Here is a 19,272-nt window from a genome sequence, read left to right as displayed (position 1 = left end):
TAGTTAAAGTCACAGAAGACTGACCAAAGAGTCTGGCGGCTTCTGTCTAAGCTATTGGCCATTGATAGTGTTGGCTTTGGTTTATAGCTGTTGCCTGTGACTCTTTGCAGGTAGACAAAGCTTTAGAACAAGGAGGTAAAGAGACTAGTAGAAGAATATGCAGAAATTCATCTTTTTTCCTTTTGTTTTTTTTTTTTCCTCAGCGTGGTGCTTACACAAACATTTACGTTTCAACTCAGTATCACATTTCACTTTTTTCAGCACAAACAGAGATAAGAGACACTGGAGACCTACTTTTTTTTGGACAGCTGCAACAGTCTTGATACCATGTTACGTTCTGTTATTGGTGTGACTTTTTTTTTTTAAATGGCATTTACAGTTGGTGGTGGTGCAAAACATGACGGGAAATAAAAAAAGCCTTTGTTAAAAAGAATTTAAAAAAAAAAAGAAAAGAAAGAAAAGAAATACTGTTTGTTTGTTTTACGTATTTTAGCAACATACAGGCAGTGACACTAATTTCTGATACTACTCCTGTGCAAATAATAACAGAGCAACAACTCGAATTGAACCAGCAATTTGTATCTAACATCAGCGACTACTGTGGGTTGGATATTCACAAACTTAAAACTTTTTTTTGGCAGTATATGTGGCCAACAACTTTCTACAGGAAAGACTCGAGTGTTTTTGTTTTCCGTTTCGGTCCATGAGTCTTGGTGTTCACGGTGTATGAGGTGGCCATGCCATCTGAAGGAAATCTCGTCCGTTGTGTGTGTGTGCGTGTGTGTGTGTTTTTTTTTTCTTTACTTTGTGTAGTCTTTTTAAAAAGCAGACATCTCATGCCTGCTCTTATGTGGTCCTCAAAGGGCTGAGATAATAGTCTCTTTGGGCCAGTCTCCTGGATTCATTCGAAATAAATACTCCTCGCTTCCATCTGCTGCCTTTCTGTGGTTTGTGGAGTGGTTAGAGGGGCGGGCCAGTCAGGGCGGAGTCCCAGCCAGTGTGGGTGGAGATGAAAAAAAAAAAACACGATCACTCCAGGTCCTCTGATAGGTTGCCCTCCTCCAGCTCTCGATCCTCCTCCAGCTCCGGGCTGTGATTGGCCGTTGTCACCAATGACATCGGACAGTCGTCATCGTCCATGTTTAGCGGCTCCTCCTTGACGTGAATTGCAGATCTGAAAAAGGAACAAGAAGGAAAGTATATGTGATTAACGTGTTTAGACATATTTAATCAGGTCAGTTATTGGTACTTCTTTAGAATTTCCTGGATCATTTTGGAGGTGTTCCCTTGTTCCCTTGTCCTTTAGTTTTTTTTTTTGTTTAAAACATCTCAGTGGAGAGAGAGATCTAAACCAGATAGATATATCTATCTGATCCTGCCTGTTTTATATATAAATATGTTTGCTATACTAGGGCATCAAGCCAAAAAGGATAAATATAATAAATATAATAAGCAACTCTTAAGGAAGGAAAGGGAAGGGCACTGTTCTATTTTAGCTAGCATCCAGCCCACGCCATGCTAAAACAATCACAATCCATCCAGTGCACAGATACAATCCAGGAGCAGACTTCACAAATTTACCAGCCAGGAGATGTTTTTACACATTTCGTATGAATGTAAATAGCAATTAAATTTAGATTAGCCTAGCAGCCATAAAAATGCAGAGAGCGAAGCGGCTGATACCTCGACATGTTTGGCATTGAAAAGTTTACTGATGGCACCTGGCTGGAGAAAAAAAAAAAAAAAAAAGAGAGAGAGAGAGAAGCAGTAACCCCATTATAAATAATGGAGAATTTCTCATCCCCTCACCCCCTGGAGCAAAGGGGGAGTGGAGCTTTTTTTATCTTGTTAATAGAAAGCGCAGGCCTTCGTTAATATGCAGGGGCTGCGGTGGCGCTTCTTGTGAGGGGAGAGAACCTGCAGCTAGGCTTCTACCATTAATCAACTCCAGTCCGTCAGTTCACTCGGACACCATGATCCATGTTTTTAACTCCAAATGGATGAATATCTTTACTGACTGTCAATAAATGGAGAGGGGAGGAAAAAAAAAATAAAAATACACAGAGTGAGAGCGGCAGTGGCGGCGGCTGCGAGTGAGCGGCGTCTCCCCCCTGCAGAACTGCGGAGAGGAGAGGGTGGAAGTGGGGCTACTAACAAGAATAATAACGCTGTCACACACAAACAAGGCTTAACATGATCCTGGGCCCTTGGCAGGGAAAGGGGTTTGTGCTACCATGATAAATCTGACAAAACCTAATTATTTCTGACACGTTGGATGCATCGGGAAATCCCGCTAGACTCGGAAAGAGAGAGAGAGAGAGAGAGAGTAAGAGAGAAAGAGAGAGAGTAAAAAAAAAAAAAACCTTATCAACCAGTCTCTGCATTAGAACATGTCTGGCAGTCATCTCTTGGGCTGCACTCATCAATGGCAGGGGGAACTTTGAATTTGAAAAGAATTTTAAAAGGTACAGATTACTTTAATATTTATAGCAAAATAGATTAATATTCAGATGTGGTAGAGGAGGGTTGCTGGCGCTGGGATGGATGCTGCTGTCTGAGTCAGAGGGAGAGGTACTGTAGCTTAAACATGTTCTGATGTTCTAAAGAGCCGCTCTTTGCAAAAAGAGAGTATTTCGAAACACAGCGTGATTATCGATGCACTACTTTAACTTTCATTAAAGTACCTGTGTGTGGACTCAAACTTCAATTCCTAACTCTTAAAACTCAAAACACTAAAAGTGTGTACTACAGAGTAATACACAGTAATACTATAAGATATATACTGTATAGTAATGTTAATAATGCAGGTTTGGCAGTGGGCAGTATACAAAATGTGCTAAAAAAGGTACTAACTTGTGTTGCTATGCCAATATACAATCTAACATATAACTGCAAGTTGTTTAGCCTCTACTGCCACTGCACTTGCATCATTATCCACCATGTTTCATATATAACAGCACTCAAAAAACACAATCAAAAAACAACTGGTTTTAATGTGTATATAGTGAATATTTGAGTGTAATAAACTTTGAGATTATTACCTAACCTAGATTTATACATTCTCATCATTCTCAAAAACTAGTTAGTAGTAGTAATTAGTATGCAATTGTGACAAACACCAAGCCTTAATTAAAAGTTATTATCTCTTAGTTACCTGTACTGTGAATAATAAGCCTGAAGTTTAAAGGTGTAATTTTATGCTTTCTAACATTACTAAACTTATTACCACGTATTTGACCACTGTTCTGATGTTGTTGCTGTGATGCTAAACGCTTGTTTATCCAAAATGGCCTTTTTTACAGGATAAGAAAAAAAAAAAAACACTTCTCAACCTTTAATTTAAAATTATTATTATTTTTTTTACAATGTTTACTGATTTTACGAGCTGTTTTGGAGCTCAGCTATCGTTTTCTATCTATATTAAAAAGTAAAAAAAAAAAACCCAGCAAATTTAGGAATATAGCGTTTTTGAATGACAGCAATATACTGGTACACAATATATATACAGATAATTGGGAATCATTCTTTTCTGAATTACTGTGCAGAATTCCATCTAGGGATGGCATGCTGGTACTGCTGGCATTAGCAATGAGCTGAAATCAGCAGAAAATGCTCAGTCCTGTTCCAGATTTAGCCTGAAACAGCAGAAGGGGTGGCACAATACCACCAATACTTTTTTATGTCTGATATTGATTAACATTGCTATTATATAAATATCATCATGCTCATACTGTGAAACAAATATTCTACTTTTCTATGAAGCAAAAATACATGCATTTACATGTACTAAACTACCTCATATATACGGCTGGTTACTTTCACACTTTGTATAGTTTTTGTATTTATATATTCATGTTTATATTCATCATTCAGCATTTTCTATTTTTACTTTTAGCTTTTTTTGTTATTGTTCTTTCTTACTCCCCTATTATTATTTCTTTTTCATTGTGTTGTGTTGTGTAACTGCTTCTGGCTATTTATCTTTCTATCTATCTGTCTGTCTGTCTGTCTGTCTGTCTGACTAAAAATATGTTTAATACTGGATTAACACACTCAATTTTTAGTTTCCAAGTTTTAAAAGATAAAAGAGTTTGAGTTTAAGACTCAAACTTTCAACAATATCACGACTTTGCAATTTTTATCAATTTCATTTATACATTTTTCATGTCGTTTTTCATGTATTTACTGTATAATATAACCCAGGCCACATTATGGCAATTTCAACCTACACAGTAACAAATGTGCTGTCTGCAAACATGCATCATAATGACTCTAAAAGGGCCATAAAAGCTGTGGCTGACCTGCGCCCCGACTCTTCACTCGGCTCTTTAAGGGCCGCGCAGAGCTCAGAGAAGGCACCGCCACTCACATTCATCATGGCATAACAAACAGGTCTGAAGATATGGGCCTAAAGACATTACCCGGAGACAAATGATCCCCGGCCAGGCCAGCGCTGCACTGGCCATTAAGCCCGACACAGGCCTTTAGCCTGCATGTGAAGAAGCATGGCTTACAGCTTTCATTTGCATTCATTAGAAATCAGCGGCACACTTGTGCGCTTGGAGGAGGGAGGAAAACGATTAGTCCTTTCTCCACTGTATAAAGACATCAGGATGAGTCATTTGGTGGTTAACGAGTGGCTGGCATTAGAAAGCCACGAGCTGGTGCCCCTGCCAGCCTGTGCATAAATATATATATATATATATATATATATATATATATATATATATATATATATATATATAAATGTGTATGTGAGAGTGAGTGTGTTTGTTTATGAGCTAATGGCCTGCAGATATGAGCAGTTTAATCTAAAAAAAAAAAAAAGTAGCTCATTTCAAACGCTGTTAATTAGGGAATTACATCTCATGACTCATGACAAGCTACACTGCATGTGCAAATGTTTGTGGACAGCACTTCTAATAAATACATTTAGCTACGGTTACTATTACATTGCTCCTGAGTCTTAATTAATAAATAGAGAATTACATAAACTGAATAATTATGATTGTACTTATCATATAATATACTTATATATAATATAATTATAATTGTATCATGATACAAAATATACTTTTTTGATCATATTGTGGATATCATCAATGCCCAAAAGAACAACTGAAAAAGCCAAAAAGAAAGCATTGCCATTAGAATAGGACAATAGAATAATAGCATCATGCCGTTAGTAAAAAAGGATAAACTCTATTTTAAGACCTATTTTAAGACCCTGACGTTGGATGAAGTCTTCGTATATCTATTTATTGGTCAATTTAAAACTAACCTTAAAGTGTACTGGGACGCTCTTACAAAACACACACAGACATACAGCTCTGGAAAAAATTAAGAGACCACTCTGATAATGTAAAGAAAACAAGTTCATATTCATAAAGTTTTAAGAGTTCAGAAATAATTATTTGGTGGGATATTCCTGGTTTTTAATCACAGTTATTATGCATCTTGGCATGTTCTCCTCCACCAGTCTTACACACTGCTTTTAGATATCTTTATGCCTTTACTCCTGGTGTGAAAATTCAAGCAGTTCAGCTTGGTTTGATGGCTTGTGATCATCCAGCTTCTTCTTTATGACATTCTAGAGGTTTTCAATTTGGTAAAATCAAAGAAACTCATCATTTTTCATCAAGTGGTCTCTTTTTTTTTCAGAGCTGTATATGTCACGCCAGAAGGAATGTGTAGCTTGACAGATGACGTGAAATAGTAGCATGTTAAGAAAAAGGTTAGGCTGATTGTGTGGTTAGTCTCTGGTGGGCAGTCGGGGATATGTTGTCTGATGCTGGCCTCTTCATTATTAAATGCATCCCGTAAAAATCCACTTAGAAAACACATTTCTTCCATTTTGGGCATGTAGTGGCCGTGTAAGAGAGAGGCAGCCTCGGCCACCTTACGTGTTTAAACGCTCAGACCAGAGAAAAGAAATGAGAGAGAGAGAGAGAGAGAGAAAGAGAGAGAATACCAGCATTCAAAAAACAGACTCAACTGTCCATTATTAAAAGTTAAATAACCTGAGGGAGTGAATATACTGGGATTCTGTCTGGCTTTCAGATTTGCCCCAGTTAACAGTCCTGTCCCACTTCTCAACCTGACACACACACACACACACAAACATGCGCTTGTGCGCACACTTGCATACATGCCCCTGCTGGCATTAGTAATACTGAGTGCATTTGCTAATTTATAGGGGTGATGAGGCACCATTAGCAAGACTGTGGTGGAGTCCTGCTTTAGACTGACAAGTGTGTACGTGTACGTTTGTGTGTGTGTGTGTGTGTGTGTGTTTGTGCATATGTGACACTGCTAAGTGTCCCATCTCTGGCCCGGTAAACACTGCACAGTGACATGTATGACATCACTGATTAGTGAGGGGCACATTCTACATACGCATTCCTCAAACTCACACCACATGAATCTTTAATCACCCTGCTCTCTCTCTCGCTCTCTCTCTCGCTCTCTCTCTCTCTCTCTCTCTCTCTCTCACTCCCTCTCTCTCTCAGTGCACCATTAAAAAAGATGGAAAGGCAAAGATTTTAAAGTAATTAATGATACAGTTAGCTGCTAAATATTAATAGGAACAGTCTTGCATAAAATACCTAAACCTCTACGATGCAGATGTCGAAGTAATTAAAACTGAATCCGTAATTAGGACAGTCTCTGTTTATAGGTGAAAGGTGAAAGCCTAGAAGTAAATATAAACTTAATATATAAGGTAGAATGAACAAAAGCAGCAACTCTATTGCATTAATGTGTTTTATATAGAGCCTTAATTCAGAGAACTGCAGCCTGGTGTGGTTTTATTTATAGCGCACTCTATTAGCGGTAACACTAATATTATAAATAAATGATTTTAGTTATGGGCAATATAATTGCATGATTGTATGACAATATTTTTCGTCATTTAGAACATTTATTTTAAGAGAGTTCAGAAATCAATATTTGGTGAAAACCCTAGTTTTTAATCACAGTTTTTATGCATCTTGGCATGATCTCCTCCACCAGTCTTACACACTGCTTTTGGATAACTTTATGCCTTTACTCCTGGTGCAAACATTTAAGCACTTCAGCTTTGTTTGATGGCTTGTGAGGTTTTCAATTTGGTAAAATCAAATTTTCTTTTCTTTTTCCAGAGCTGTATATTGTGATAAAATCAAAAAATATATTTTGTATATTTTAGCTTACCCCAAATATTTTATTTCTTTTTCAATTATATTAGTTTTGCATGTAAGTGAAAGTACTCACATATGAAATGAAATGTGGCAGAATCAGGAAACTGAATAATAAAAGTAATACTAAAACAGGTTAATGAATATTTTTAAGTGTGTCCACTTACACATGTGTCTGTGGGGAGTATCCAGGGCTGCTGTGGCCGTTAGTGTCGAGGTGTTCGAGCGCGCCGTTGAGCTCGTCGTGGAGGCTGCATTGTAAGAGGCTGGGTGGGCTACCTCCCAGCAGACCGGGCGGGCTGCCCCCCATCAGTCCTGACGCACTGCTGTTCATCAACCCCGGATTACCCAGCAACGGCAGGGACGTCTCCGCCAGCGCTGCCTGAGAGAGCGAGATGAAAAAATATATTTTATATAAATATATTTAAAAATATATATATCTGAACCTTTCGATTAGACTCAACAATACAAAAAAAAGTTTATTTTGGTCCATTTTTCTTTAGATGTTTGCTGAGGATTGTGTAATAATCAAAGTTTTGCGATGAAAATGACAATTGTATTAAGTTCAGAAAGTTTTTCTTTCACTTTCCTCCACTGGACCAAGTTCAAACTTTAGTTAAAACTCTGATTTTGAGTCACTGTCTGAGGTACGTCCACTCTGGAAGCAGATGAACTGAAAAGAGACTCCAAAAACAAACTCTTTACCCTGACAGACAGTCCTCAATGGTCAAAAAAAATAAAAAACATCAAGCATCCGCATGACTATTAAACTCCCAAAAACTTGAAACCTGAAAATAGTAAAAAAAAAATCTCCTGACATTTTCGCCTCCTGCACATTAAAGTTATATACGGTAATTAAAATTTAAAGTTTTTGCCATGAGCACCTCACTGGCCGACACTACGAAGCCAAATCATTTATGACAGCTTGAATAAATATTAATGCATATGCCCTTGCATTTGCGCAGGCTGCTATCAATCTGAGGCACAGGCACGTAGAACAGCTAGGCTGGCAGAGAAGCTACCTGCCTCTGCCACACGGTGTCCTTCTAGTCTCTCACTGCTTATGCCAACCTGGCTCACACACACACACACACACATACACGCACACAGAAAAACTCTGAGGAATTTAGAAATGTACACTCCTGCTGTTTAGGCTGTAATTATAGTATAGACAATATGGAGATGCTAACACACACACACACACACACACACACACAGTGTACTCAGACACACAGTAATATCACTCATATATTTTATTTTTGCTCAGAGCGCAGGTCGCCACGGCCCGTCCTAAAAGAAAGTGCTGGCTGTTTACCTGCAAGCTTGCATTAAGAGCTGCTCCATAACCCAGACTGGAAGGCAGGTTCTTCACCAGCGTCGGGCTCCTGTCCATAAGAACACACATAAAACACACACAAACAAGTGTTATTATTTACTTACATTCAAATCAGCCTATACTTAAAATACTTCTTTTTTTTACGACTACGCTCTGTAACACTCTGTGCGTTCTACATATACAGCTCTGGGAAAAAAAAGGAGACCACCTAAAAATTATGTGTTTCCTTGATTTTTACCAAATTGAAAACCTCTAGAATATAATCAAGAGGAAGATAGATGATCACAAGCCATCAAACCAAGCTGAAATGCTTAAATGTTTGCACCAGGAGTGTAAAGCACAAAGTTATCCAAAAGCAGTGTGTAAGACTGGTGGAGGAGAACATGCCAAGATGCATGAAAACATGAAAACTGTAATTAAAAAACAGGGTTATTCCACCAAATATTGATTTCTTGGCACTATTTGAGATCTGAAAGCTCTGCATCTTTTTTGTTATTTCAGCCATTTCTCATTTTCTGTAAATAAATGCTCAAAATGACAATATTTATAATGTGGAATTTGGGAGAAAAGTTGTCCGTAGTTTATAGAAAAAACAACAATGTTTATTTTACTCAAACATTTACCTATAAATAGCAAAATCAGAGAAACTGATTCAGAAACTGAGGTGGTCTCTTCATTTTTTCCAGAGCTGTATTTTATGTTATTTTATAATACTAAAATTTGCAGAAGTGCAACTATAGCTTGCTGACAATAGCTTGCTGTACAGTGTCTCCACCACCCTCTGCCTGTCAGTGCTGACAGTGAGATATCACAAATGGCACTGCATTCTAATAAGGGTTCAGCAGAACCTTCAGTAAACAACTGATCACCCCTGGTTATATATATCTGGCTATAGGGAGGAGTTTTTGTATCATTAGAATATATGGACCTGTTTAGCATTAAGGTATGACCTGAATGTCTTAAAAACAAGTGTGTGTGTATTACATTAAAGGTGAAGTCCTACAGCTACAATATATGTACATATATAAACATGCATTTACTATATGGACAAAAGTAATGGGACATCTTACACATTACACCTACAGGAGCTTTTCTACATCCTATTCTAAATCTATAGGCATTAATATGGAGTTGGCGCACCAACTTTTTGAGTGTCGGAGACTTATATCCAGGGATGGGCGATATAGCCCTAAAATAATATCATGTGCAATATTTCATGGTATTTTTGATACAGTATTTTAACAATTCTCTTGGAGATATGACAAAACACTGATTTTTTTTTTCAAAAACACAATACTGCAACAAAATGAAAAAAAAAAAATATATATATATATATAATAATAATAATTCTATTTTTGCATACGATATTATATCACAACCCCATAACTAAGATATTTAAAAAAGAAGAAGAATTTTATCAGATTTGTAAGAGAAGTCAATGATCCAGAATGTCATTATATTAATAATGCACTCCATATATCTCCATATATCCAGGATTAAAGTTTAATAAATGATACTGGACAGATACAATCAGTCTCTAGTAGATATATAATGGGGAATAAGAACAGTGTCAATTTTCTTTAGTCAAAAACTGCAAAAGGTAGTATCCTAATGTGATAATTAAGGGTGGATGATATGGCACAATATTTCAAGGTATAATGTCGTTCACAACAACCCTGGCTTTTAATCACAGTTTTCATGCATCTCGGCATGTTCTCCTCCACCAGTCTTACACACTGCTTTTGGATAACTGCTAATTTTTTTAAAAAGTGGTCTCTTTTTTTCCAGAGCTGTATATATATATATAAAAAAAAAAAAGAGCGACTTACCCTGTTATCTTCTGTGATCTGCGTTTCTGGTACTCCATCTCATCCACTGTCCACACTGCCCCCTTCACATTTTCCACCCGCACAAAACACTTGTGCAGACTCAGGTTGTGGCGCACTGCATTCTACAACAAACACACACACAGAGACAAACACATATATCATATATTCAGCCTGTGACATCCCTTTCTGCAGTTTCATTACATACGCAACACTGTCGTAATTTAGTCAATTAGTGCTTAATTAAATTAGAGTATGATTTATATTCATAGTCATTATATTGCACATGTATTGATCATCATTATCACTTCAATTTATAATTCATTTCTATTTGTAATATTCCAAACAACAGTTCACAAAACAGTCCAAATTATTTTAATACCACTGTAACTACATGTATATGTTTTAGTACACAAAAGCAGCATTGGAGCAAATTATACATTGCATCAAATAATGATACAAATTTGACATACAAATACACACACATGCACTAAGCACACTGAGCTGAGACTGGCACAGAGTGTGTGTGAGTGTGAATGTGTGAATGTACACTGAGATGGCCACTAATAATAACCAGGAGGTCTCTGAATTAAGCATGAACCTCACATGGCTCTTCTGACATCTATTTGTGCAAACACACCTATATTTAAATAATCCCCACAAATCAGGTTTATGAAAATGACCCCAAAACACGTTTACATTCATAATCAAGAAGGGTGGAAAAAAAGGGGGTCTGCGGCCCACCTCCTATATCATGAAGGAATCTAATTAAAACACGCGGCAACAGCAGCCAAATAATAACCTTTTCTTTAATATTACAGGGTTTTTTTTCTTCTCGTGTTTTATTTCAGGGATGGGTTGTAGTGGGTTTTGCTCTAAGAAAGGGATTCTATGAGACAGGAGAAGGGGGGAAAAAACTCATAAGCAGATCTCGCATCTGACCTGAAAATCCCAGGATTTGATTGATCTTAATGCCCATGGCTCTGAATATGATAATTTTAATATTAATGAGCAAATGAGCAGTTTTATTATGCATGCTATATAGTTATAACTAATAAGCTGCCGGGGCCGAGAGCTGGATCCCCAAGCTGAGCTGATGAGACCAAGCAGAGATATTAAATCACCTTTCATTCCTTTTTAAAAATTCTCTCAGTTAATCAAATGACAAGCCCATCATAGCCCAGCCTTGTACAGCCAGCACAAAGGAGCAGCCAGGCTCAAAATGTAAATATCCCAGCCCTCGCTATTGTAAAAGGAGGGACCAGAATATTCCTAATGATACTCTGGTGCTTTTTTTTTTTCTGTTCCACCCATGGCCAGATTAAAATACTTAGTAGAAAGATAAGGAGAAAGAACCTACTGTATATGTGTGGATACAGGCTCTGTCTACACTGTCATATTCTGTATATTCTATGTAGTGTAGCTGTTCAGTCAGTGTAAGAGTTTTTATGTTATAAGCAGAAATGCACTGTGTGTTTTCTCTCTGTGTTTTCCTGTGCAAAGCCACATACAGTAAAGCAGTTCAGGCCCTGATGCACTGATGTACAGGGAGCTATTGCACACCCTTGTGGAGCTGTAATCATACACCAGCATCATTAGCAACCCAAATCCAAATTAATTCACTTTGTTAAATCTAGTGCTGGGAGACGCTTAGCATGCTGATGAGAGAGAGGGAAAAGGCTCCCAGCCTGGCTTTGAGAAGGGCTCCTGGCTAAAAGATATTTTTACTATATATACACACTGTCATTGTAGTGCAAAAACCTTAAATCTCCATTTTTGCTGTTTTTTTTTTACTTTTAAATATTATCTGATTCTGTAAATCTGGAGTTTTTTTATATATTGTAACAAAAACCAAAATCGAATAGAAATGCTATTATATTTTTTATATATAAAATGATGGGGAAAAAGTAAAATAATATTAATGTATATGTATTTGTTTCCTCTCTTCCCCCAGTCCTCTTTCTTCAAATAGCAGACAGAACTTTTTTTTTTTTTTACCACCGTCCATCACCTTTCTTGTTCTCCCTAGAAAAATAAAAGGTGTACATTGTACTTGTTAGGGCAGGGATACAAATGAGAGCCTTTGTCCTGGTAAATAAAGTCCCCACAGTGACAGGAGCATTTACTTAGAGCCGGACAGGCCCTAACCTCTCTTTCTCTTTCTATGTATATGAGCTATGATGTGTACAAAGAACCACCTGACAATGCCACACACACACAAAAAAAAAAAAAATCCCAGACTGCGTCTGAAAGGCAAACAGCCATCTTTCAAACTAATTAACCAATAATATGCGAGGGGGGTGGGAGGATGGGGAGAGAAAGAGAGAGAGAGAGAGAGCAGAAAAGAGAAAGAGAGCAGGAGAGAGAGTGAGAGAGAGAGAGGGAGGGAGGGAGCGAGAGAGAAAGGAGAAAGAAAGAAAGAGAGGAAGAAGTAATACACTGCATCTAACAAAAGGTGCTGATGATTGAGTGGCTGGGTAGTAATTAGCGCGTCAGAACGCACACCTCCCCGCCAAGCCTCAGCTATTAATTGCACCAAATTAGAAAGCGATATCAGAGGCCGAATTATTCTTTCACTTGTCATTTTTCTAGAGAGAAAGAGAAAGAGAGGGAGAGAAATTTCACTTTTTTTTTTTTTTCAAGAGGCAGGTTAAAAAGAGGGGAGCGCGATACTAATCTATTCGTGTCAAGTAAATAAATGTCCCTTCTGGGCCTCTGTCTCCTGCTATCCAACGAACAGCATAAGGAGGGAGAGGGAGAGGAAAGTGATAAAAAAAAAAAAGAGAAACAGGGACCTTACCTTCCAAGTGGCGGCATTGCGTCTGAAGTAGGCGAAGGTACGCGTGAACCAGCTGTAGATTTCATTAAGCGTTAACTGCATGTCTTTCGAATCCATGATAGCCTGAAACAAGACGCCATCAAATAATGCTTTACTAACCAGGCCGTTTAGCCACTCTCACCCTGCTACAGTGTTAATTCAAGCAGCAATTAATTCTAATCTAATCAGGCAAAAGCTAATTTATTTCCTCACTCACCTGCCTGATGAGCGTTGCATACGTAAATGGTGGTCGGACATCAGCGTTCTTATAAAATTCATAGTTTGGGGCTATCTCTGCACAAGAAGGAAAATAAGTGAAGAACACATAAATATAAATAAGTACATAGTCATCACTTGGAATAATTGCTAAATGCTAAACTCCACAAGGAGATGAATTCACTTAGGATTCAATGAAATTAAAAAAGAGGGGTAGAGAAAGACGAAAGTGGGGGGTGCACGTCAAATCAGCATTTTACATGTCCAACAAAATGCATTTTTAATTAATCTCTCTCGAGAGAAATCTTAAACATTAACACATGCGTGAAATTAGAGCCTGTGTAGATATTTTGTATGTATCTGAATAATTCATGCACCCCCATGTGCAACTGCACAAGACCAGTAAATACAAACATCAAACAGAGCAGAGTTTTAACATACGCGCTGCTTAATACAAATAGCCATCTAATATGTGATGAATATTGTATCGTTTCCTATTTGACTGTAATTAACGTTCATTAAATATTGATGCGCTGATGTACAGTGTGATATTTGTCTCATTTGCAGGGAAGGACGGAAAGGAATGGAATAAAGGCCTTTCATCTGAGTGCTGCTGCTTCCAATTGCAGGAAAACAGCATGCAGGGATGCAGGAAGTAATGTGTGTAATGTGTTGGCTGTGTGTATTCAAACATGAAGTTTTAGTACAGGAACACTAATTTACTGCCGCTGTTGGAAAATACGCTGTGAACTTTTTAATGCATGTTAAAGTCATGAAATTTAATTCGTGTTCCATAATTGTGGACCGTTTCTGTCGGTCCATTCATTCAGCGTTCAGGGGATTTTTCGGGTGGTGTATATAAAGCAGCACTGACTGTATGTTTTTCTATGTGTTTTTCTGTGTGTGTGTGTGTGCATACCTGAGGACAAGGGCATGGAGTATTTGTCGGAGTGGCGTCTGCGCATTGCGCCCATGCTGGGGACGCTGGCAGGGCTCAGGACGGAGGGCACCTGGGGCATCTGGCTCAGCGGTGTGACGGGGGCCGTGGGGGTGGTGGGGGTCTGGGGCAGGTTTGGGGGAGAAGCTGACGGCAGGTTCTTCGACATGGTGATGCTGGAGACTAGATTTAACTGATGAGGGAGAGAAGAAAGGGGAGGAGACCGAAAGAGAAAGAGAGAGAGAGAGAGAGAGAGAGAGAGAGGTTTAAGGACTCAGACAAACAAGAACAGATTCAGTTGTACAGCTGTGTTTCCACTAATAAGCTGCAGAGGAAACAGCCAATCTCCACTAATTACAGGATGAAATTGTATCATAAGAATTCTAATTAGAGCATGCTGTTAAAGATTATCTAATGATCATCCTTTGTGTTATCCCAACCCATCACCATCCAACAAGAGCTTCTAGCATATGTAGGAGTGTGTACAAGTATGAGTATGTGTGTGTGTGTGTGTGTGTGTGCGTGAGAGAGAGAGAGAGAGATAGAGAGTTGCCTGTTGTTTTTTTCTGTTGTTTTTTTTCAACCCATCTGGATTGAAAGCCTAGACTAACCTCCCTCCTTCTCTCTCTATCAGTATTCAAAACCCAAACACTACACATCATTCTGAGAGGCATCATCATCTCCCACCTAACTTTTTTTCTTTCTTCCTTCACTTCTGTGTTAATGTTTTCAAAAATTATATGAATCAACCACCTGGAAAATTCCCCCCTGACCTTTAGTCCTCGCTGCTAATTCGTGGGAATGGTAATGACATCATTACATATTCAAACCCAATTTGCTTTAATTGTGAATTGGACAGTGGAATCCTAAACTGGTCTGAATGGAAAGACAAGCAGAAATGGCAGTGCGAGTCAGGCATCAACTATCAGCTGTGGCATGTGTTGATATATTGTGTGAAATGTCAGGTTGCCCATCGGCACACAGCTGGATGCTTTCGCAATTGATAATTATAACTCTACTTAACGATAATGAGACAATGGCAATGGAAAGGGGCCCAAGCAAGGAAATGTATTACTCCACTAGAGGGACACGGCACCTTCGCTAAGAAGCTGTTTCTACATCTTTGATCCTTTGAACTTTAACAATGACCAGTGCTGGGTCATATGATCTCAAATACGCATCACAATTAGTTGAAAATGTCACCTCAAATACGATGATTTTATAGTTATATCAATTTAAATTTCCTTTGGTACCAGCTGCCTGTTAACCACCTGAGTTGCTTGGTTGGCCTGGTGTTTGAGTTTTTTCCATATAGTACGTTGTAGAGTATGTTGTCGGCTGGATGGGGTGGGGTCAAGTGTCATTGTGTTACATAAATATGCTGGTCATCTTGATTACATTAGATTGTGATTTTCGGGGGCACACCTATTTGTAAACAGTTTGTCTATTTTATTTGGTCCAGCAGACTAAGGCGCTGCCACTGCGATCGGGAAATCGCTGGTTCGAATCCCGCTCATTTAGCTTGCCATCGGCTACCGGAGCCCCGAGAGAGCACGCTTGTGTTTGCTCTCTCTGGGTGGGTATAGTAGATGGTGCTCTCTCCCTGCATCATTCCAAAGGATGATGTCGATCAGCATGAGGCGTTTGTGAGCTGATGTATCTGTGATGCTACTCGGCAATGCTGCATCAGCAGGCTGACTTCACATGTATGTGACATGTGCTAGTCTATACCCTCCTGGTGTTGGGGCATCACTAATGATAGGGGAAGTCCAAACGAGTGGGTTTGGTTTTTGACTGTGTAAATTGGGAGAAAATGGCATAAAAATTTTAAACAAAATTATGCAAAAAAATATTATTTTTAAAAATCTTTTCAATAATTGCCCTGCCCCGAATGGTGACTATGTATTTTTTGCTATGAAGTGAATTTAGTTTCTTTGCAATTCTTAAAAAAAAAAATATATATATATGGTGTGATGCTGCTTTAAAAAACAGCACTGCCACAGGATTCACTCTGCGTTGTTTACTGTAATGGGCGTGACATTCTAAACACGGTTGAAAAACATGCAGTTGTATATCTATCTTTGTGGTATTCCTCCAAGAGTAGAGCACTCCACTGATGTGTATAATGCAGGAATCTCCATATAATTCAGCCGAGGTCAGGTCAAGGCAACGGGCCGATGCTTTGAAGAGCCTCCCTCTTAATCCCCCACAGCTGCAGACTGCACGGCGTAAAACCACAATATCAACCAGTAATTATGTGCTACTTGTTCTACATTTGGACCAACAAAGGCTTCTGATACACTGTCAAACACTGCAAAAAAGGCACTTCATAATAAATCTTATCAAGAGTGAGTGAGAACGTGTGTGTGTGTGTGTGTGGCATGTATATTTATAGTGTTAAGACAAGATTTTCTTCCCCTCTCTCTTCACCTGGTTACGGCAACAAGCGTAACATGTTTGCAGGCACACAATCCCGTATTTGCAAAATGGAATTTATTAAAGCCTAACTGAGCAGGAGCGAATGAGAGGCAGGGATGAGCACTTTGCCACCTCCGCTCATCTGAATATATATTCAAGGTTGGCTGAGAGAGAGGGAGAGAGAGAGAGAGCAAGAGAGAGAGAGAGAGAGAGAGAGAAGGAGGAAAAAAATCCTCATTATTCAGGACTTGCAGTCCTGGTAACTTTGATTTTCAGCCATCCATGGCATGGCCAAAAGGTAACATTTAATGAAGTGCCATTCAGGGCGTAAATGGGGTCATATAATAGACAGTGTGTCAGCACCTTGTGTTGGGTTACTGATAGCTGTTAAGGGTGGCGTGATGAACCAACAGGGCTCATTTCGCCGCGTTAATAAATTCACACTATTAATATTTATCAAATGTGTGGGCTGCCTTCCTCTCAGCCCGACGCATGCGAGGGCGGAAATCCGTGCCATGATATCTATTACCTCTCCTCTTTTGTGTAGTACATAGTTTTGGGTGGATATGGCGTGTAGGATACATGTTCTCTTTACTCCAGTGAAATTGAAAATATCAAGTACGATCGCGTGCAGCGTGCACGCAGCTGCAAAGAGCTGCACACACACACATACGCACATACACATACACACAAAAAGAAAAATGCAGATGCACACAGACGCACTCACACAGACACAGACACACAGACACACACACTCTCTCTCTCTCTCTCTCATACACACACACACACACACTTACAGACAAAAGAAGGAAAGTAGGAAAAAACTGAGGCCATCATCGCTCATTTAAAAATCTGCCATTAATTGCTCGCCATCAAATGCAATTAGCAGCCCTTTCATGTGTGGTTTATGTAATGTAATACTTCATTAATATTATTCATTCATATGCAGTATTGGATTACAGGCTGAAATTCTTTATTAGTGTAGATGTAACCAAGCTGCTGGAGTTTTGAAGATTAAAAAGGGGAGATTGAATAATAAATTGGCAGAGGGGAGCGGCCCGATTCCTGGCGGATCTACAGGAGGATAATTATTCTATCTTGTGATTATCTGTTTTATATGGTGGGAGGTGATGAGGAAAATTATGCCATTGAAATTAGGCACTTACTAAGCAGCAAAAACACACTATGCGTTCCTCTGCTAAATATTGAACGTGGGATAAATAATTGAGACACAAATATTTAGATATATTATTTTTTGCCTCTCACGCCTATTTGTAAACAATTTGTCTATTTGTTTACCGGGAACTATATTTTCTATTTTTTTTTTTTTTTTTGCTTTTTTTAAATATGTAGGAAAAATGAGGACTTGAGGTCTTTTTTCCTATTGTTTCTCCTTATTTCTGATTCAGCATTCAGCATCATCATCTTCTCTTGGGTAGACTAGCTATCCCTCAGATTGTTTACCGATTGCTGGTTATTTCATTTCACATCATCTTCTCCAGCCTCCATCTATCATTAGAGTTGTTTGTTTTCAGAATGCAGTGTCTGGCTGTTGTCTCCGGCTCCTTTAAGTGTTCTCCGGTCACAGAGCTTAACAGCTTCTGCTGGCCAACAGGTTGTTTGCGGTATTAAAGCCATCAGGCCGTAATGGCTGGGCCTTTTTTGGCTCGGATCGGGGGTATGATTTAATGCACTCGCCGTCGTCGGAGTCTCCCCCTAGTCGTCGCTGATGGGGAGCAGCGAAACCTGGCATTACAAATCCCATTCTCTCGTCGTCCGCTATCGCTCTCTCTCTCTCTCGCGCTCTCTCTCAGCGCTGTTAAACAGTGGCGTTTAGAGAGCTCATTTGCTGCCCTGTCGCCCTGTTTACCGTATGTGGAGCAATATGCACTCACCGGTTTGGGAGATGGCTTGGGCTCCGAGGGCCGCATGTGCAAGTGGGCCATCATTGCCTGAAGACGCTCACGTTCTTTAGAAAGCTGTTAAGAGAAAGAGTGGGAGAGAGAGGGAGGGGAGAGAGGGGGAGAGAGAAAGAAAGAGTGAGAGAGAGAGAGAGAGAGAGAGAGAGAGAGAGAGAGAGAGGGAGAGAGAGAAAAGAAAACATAGCGGTTTTAGAAATGAGCGATTTTCCCCAGACTACCACAGTAATACATCTTGTTATTGAGCTTGTCTGGTTGTAATGAATCCTGCATATGCCCATATGTCTGGCTTTCTTAAAGCCTGCTTCAAAGACAGAGTGTGAGATAGAGAGAGATAGAGAAAGGTAAAAAGAAAGAACTTAAGAGAGAGAAAGAGAGAGAGAGTAAAAATTGAAATTAAATTAAAAAAATTCTCAAAATTGGAAAATTCAAAAAGGACAAAATGTAAGTGAAAGACCTCACACATAGAAAAAGAGATAAGAAGAAAAAAGAGAGAGAGAAAGAGTGAGAACTAAAAGGGAAAGGAAAGAAACACAGGGGAAAAAAACACAGCAAAAGGAAGACTCGTATGAAGAGGAGAAGAGAACCATTCCCTGTGAGCAGTGGTTGGTGGTGGTGGTGGTGCGA

At 39.0% G+C, this 19,272-nt stretch overlaps 1 protein-coding gene across 5 annotated transcripts in view; it reads right to left on the bottom strand.

Moving 5' to 3' along the window:
* Positions 1-563: 563 nt before the first annotated feature.
* Positions 564-19,272, bottom strand: part of foxp2 (forkhead box P2) — a 137,390-nt gene continuing 118,681 nt past the window's right edge. For all 5 annotated transcript variants that reach the window (XM_049473413.1, XM_049473410.1, XM_049473412.1 and 2 more), the window contains 8 exons: positions 18,622-18,705; positions 14,291-14,501; positions 13,373-13,449; positions 13,138-13,239; positions 10,341-10,462; positions 8,491-8,560; positions 7,343-7,557; positions 564-1,174 (listed from right to left, as the gene is read on the bottom strand). In XM_049473413.1, coding sequence (XP_049329370.1) covers positions 1,030-1,174; positions 7,343-7,557; positions 8,491-8,560; positions 10,341-10,462; positions 13,138-13,239; positions 13,373-13,449; positions 14,291-14,501; positions 18,622-18,705 — 1,026 coding nt within the window. In that variant the 3' untranslated portion in view covers positions 564-1,029. The remainder of the gene's footprint in view (positions 1,175-7,342; positions 7,558-8,490; positions 8,561-10,340; positions 10,463-13,137; positions 13,240-13,372; positions 13,450-14,290; positions 14,502-18,621; positions 18,706-19,272) is intronic.

This window comes from Astyanax mexicanus, chromosome 2 (genome assembly GCF_023375975.1).
Source record: "Astyanax mexicanus isolate ESR-SI-001 chromosome 2, AstMex3_surface, whole genome shotgun sequence".
Lineage (NCBI taxonomy): Eukaryota > Metazoa > Chordata > Actinopteri > Characiformes > Acestrorhamphidae > Astyanax > Astyanax mexicanus.
This window is presented reverse-complemented; position numbering and strand designations above follow the sequence as displayed.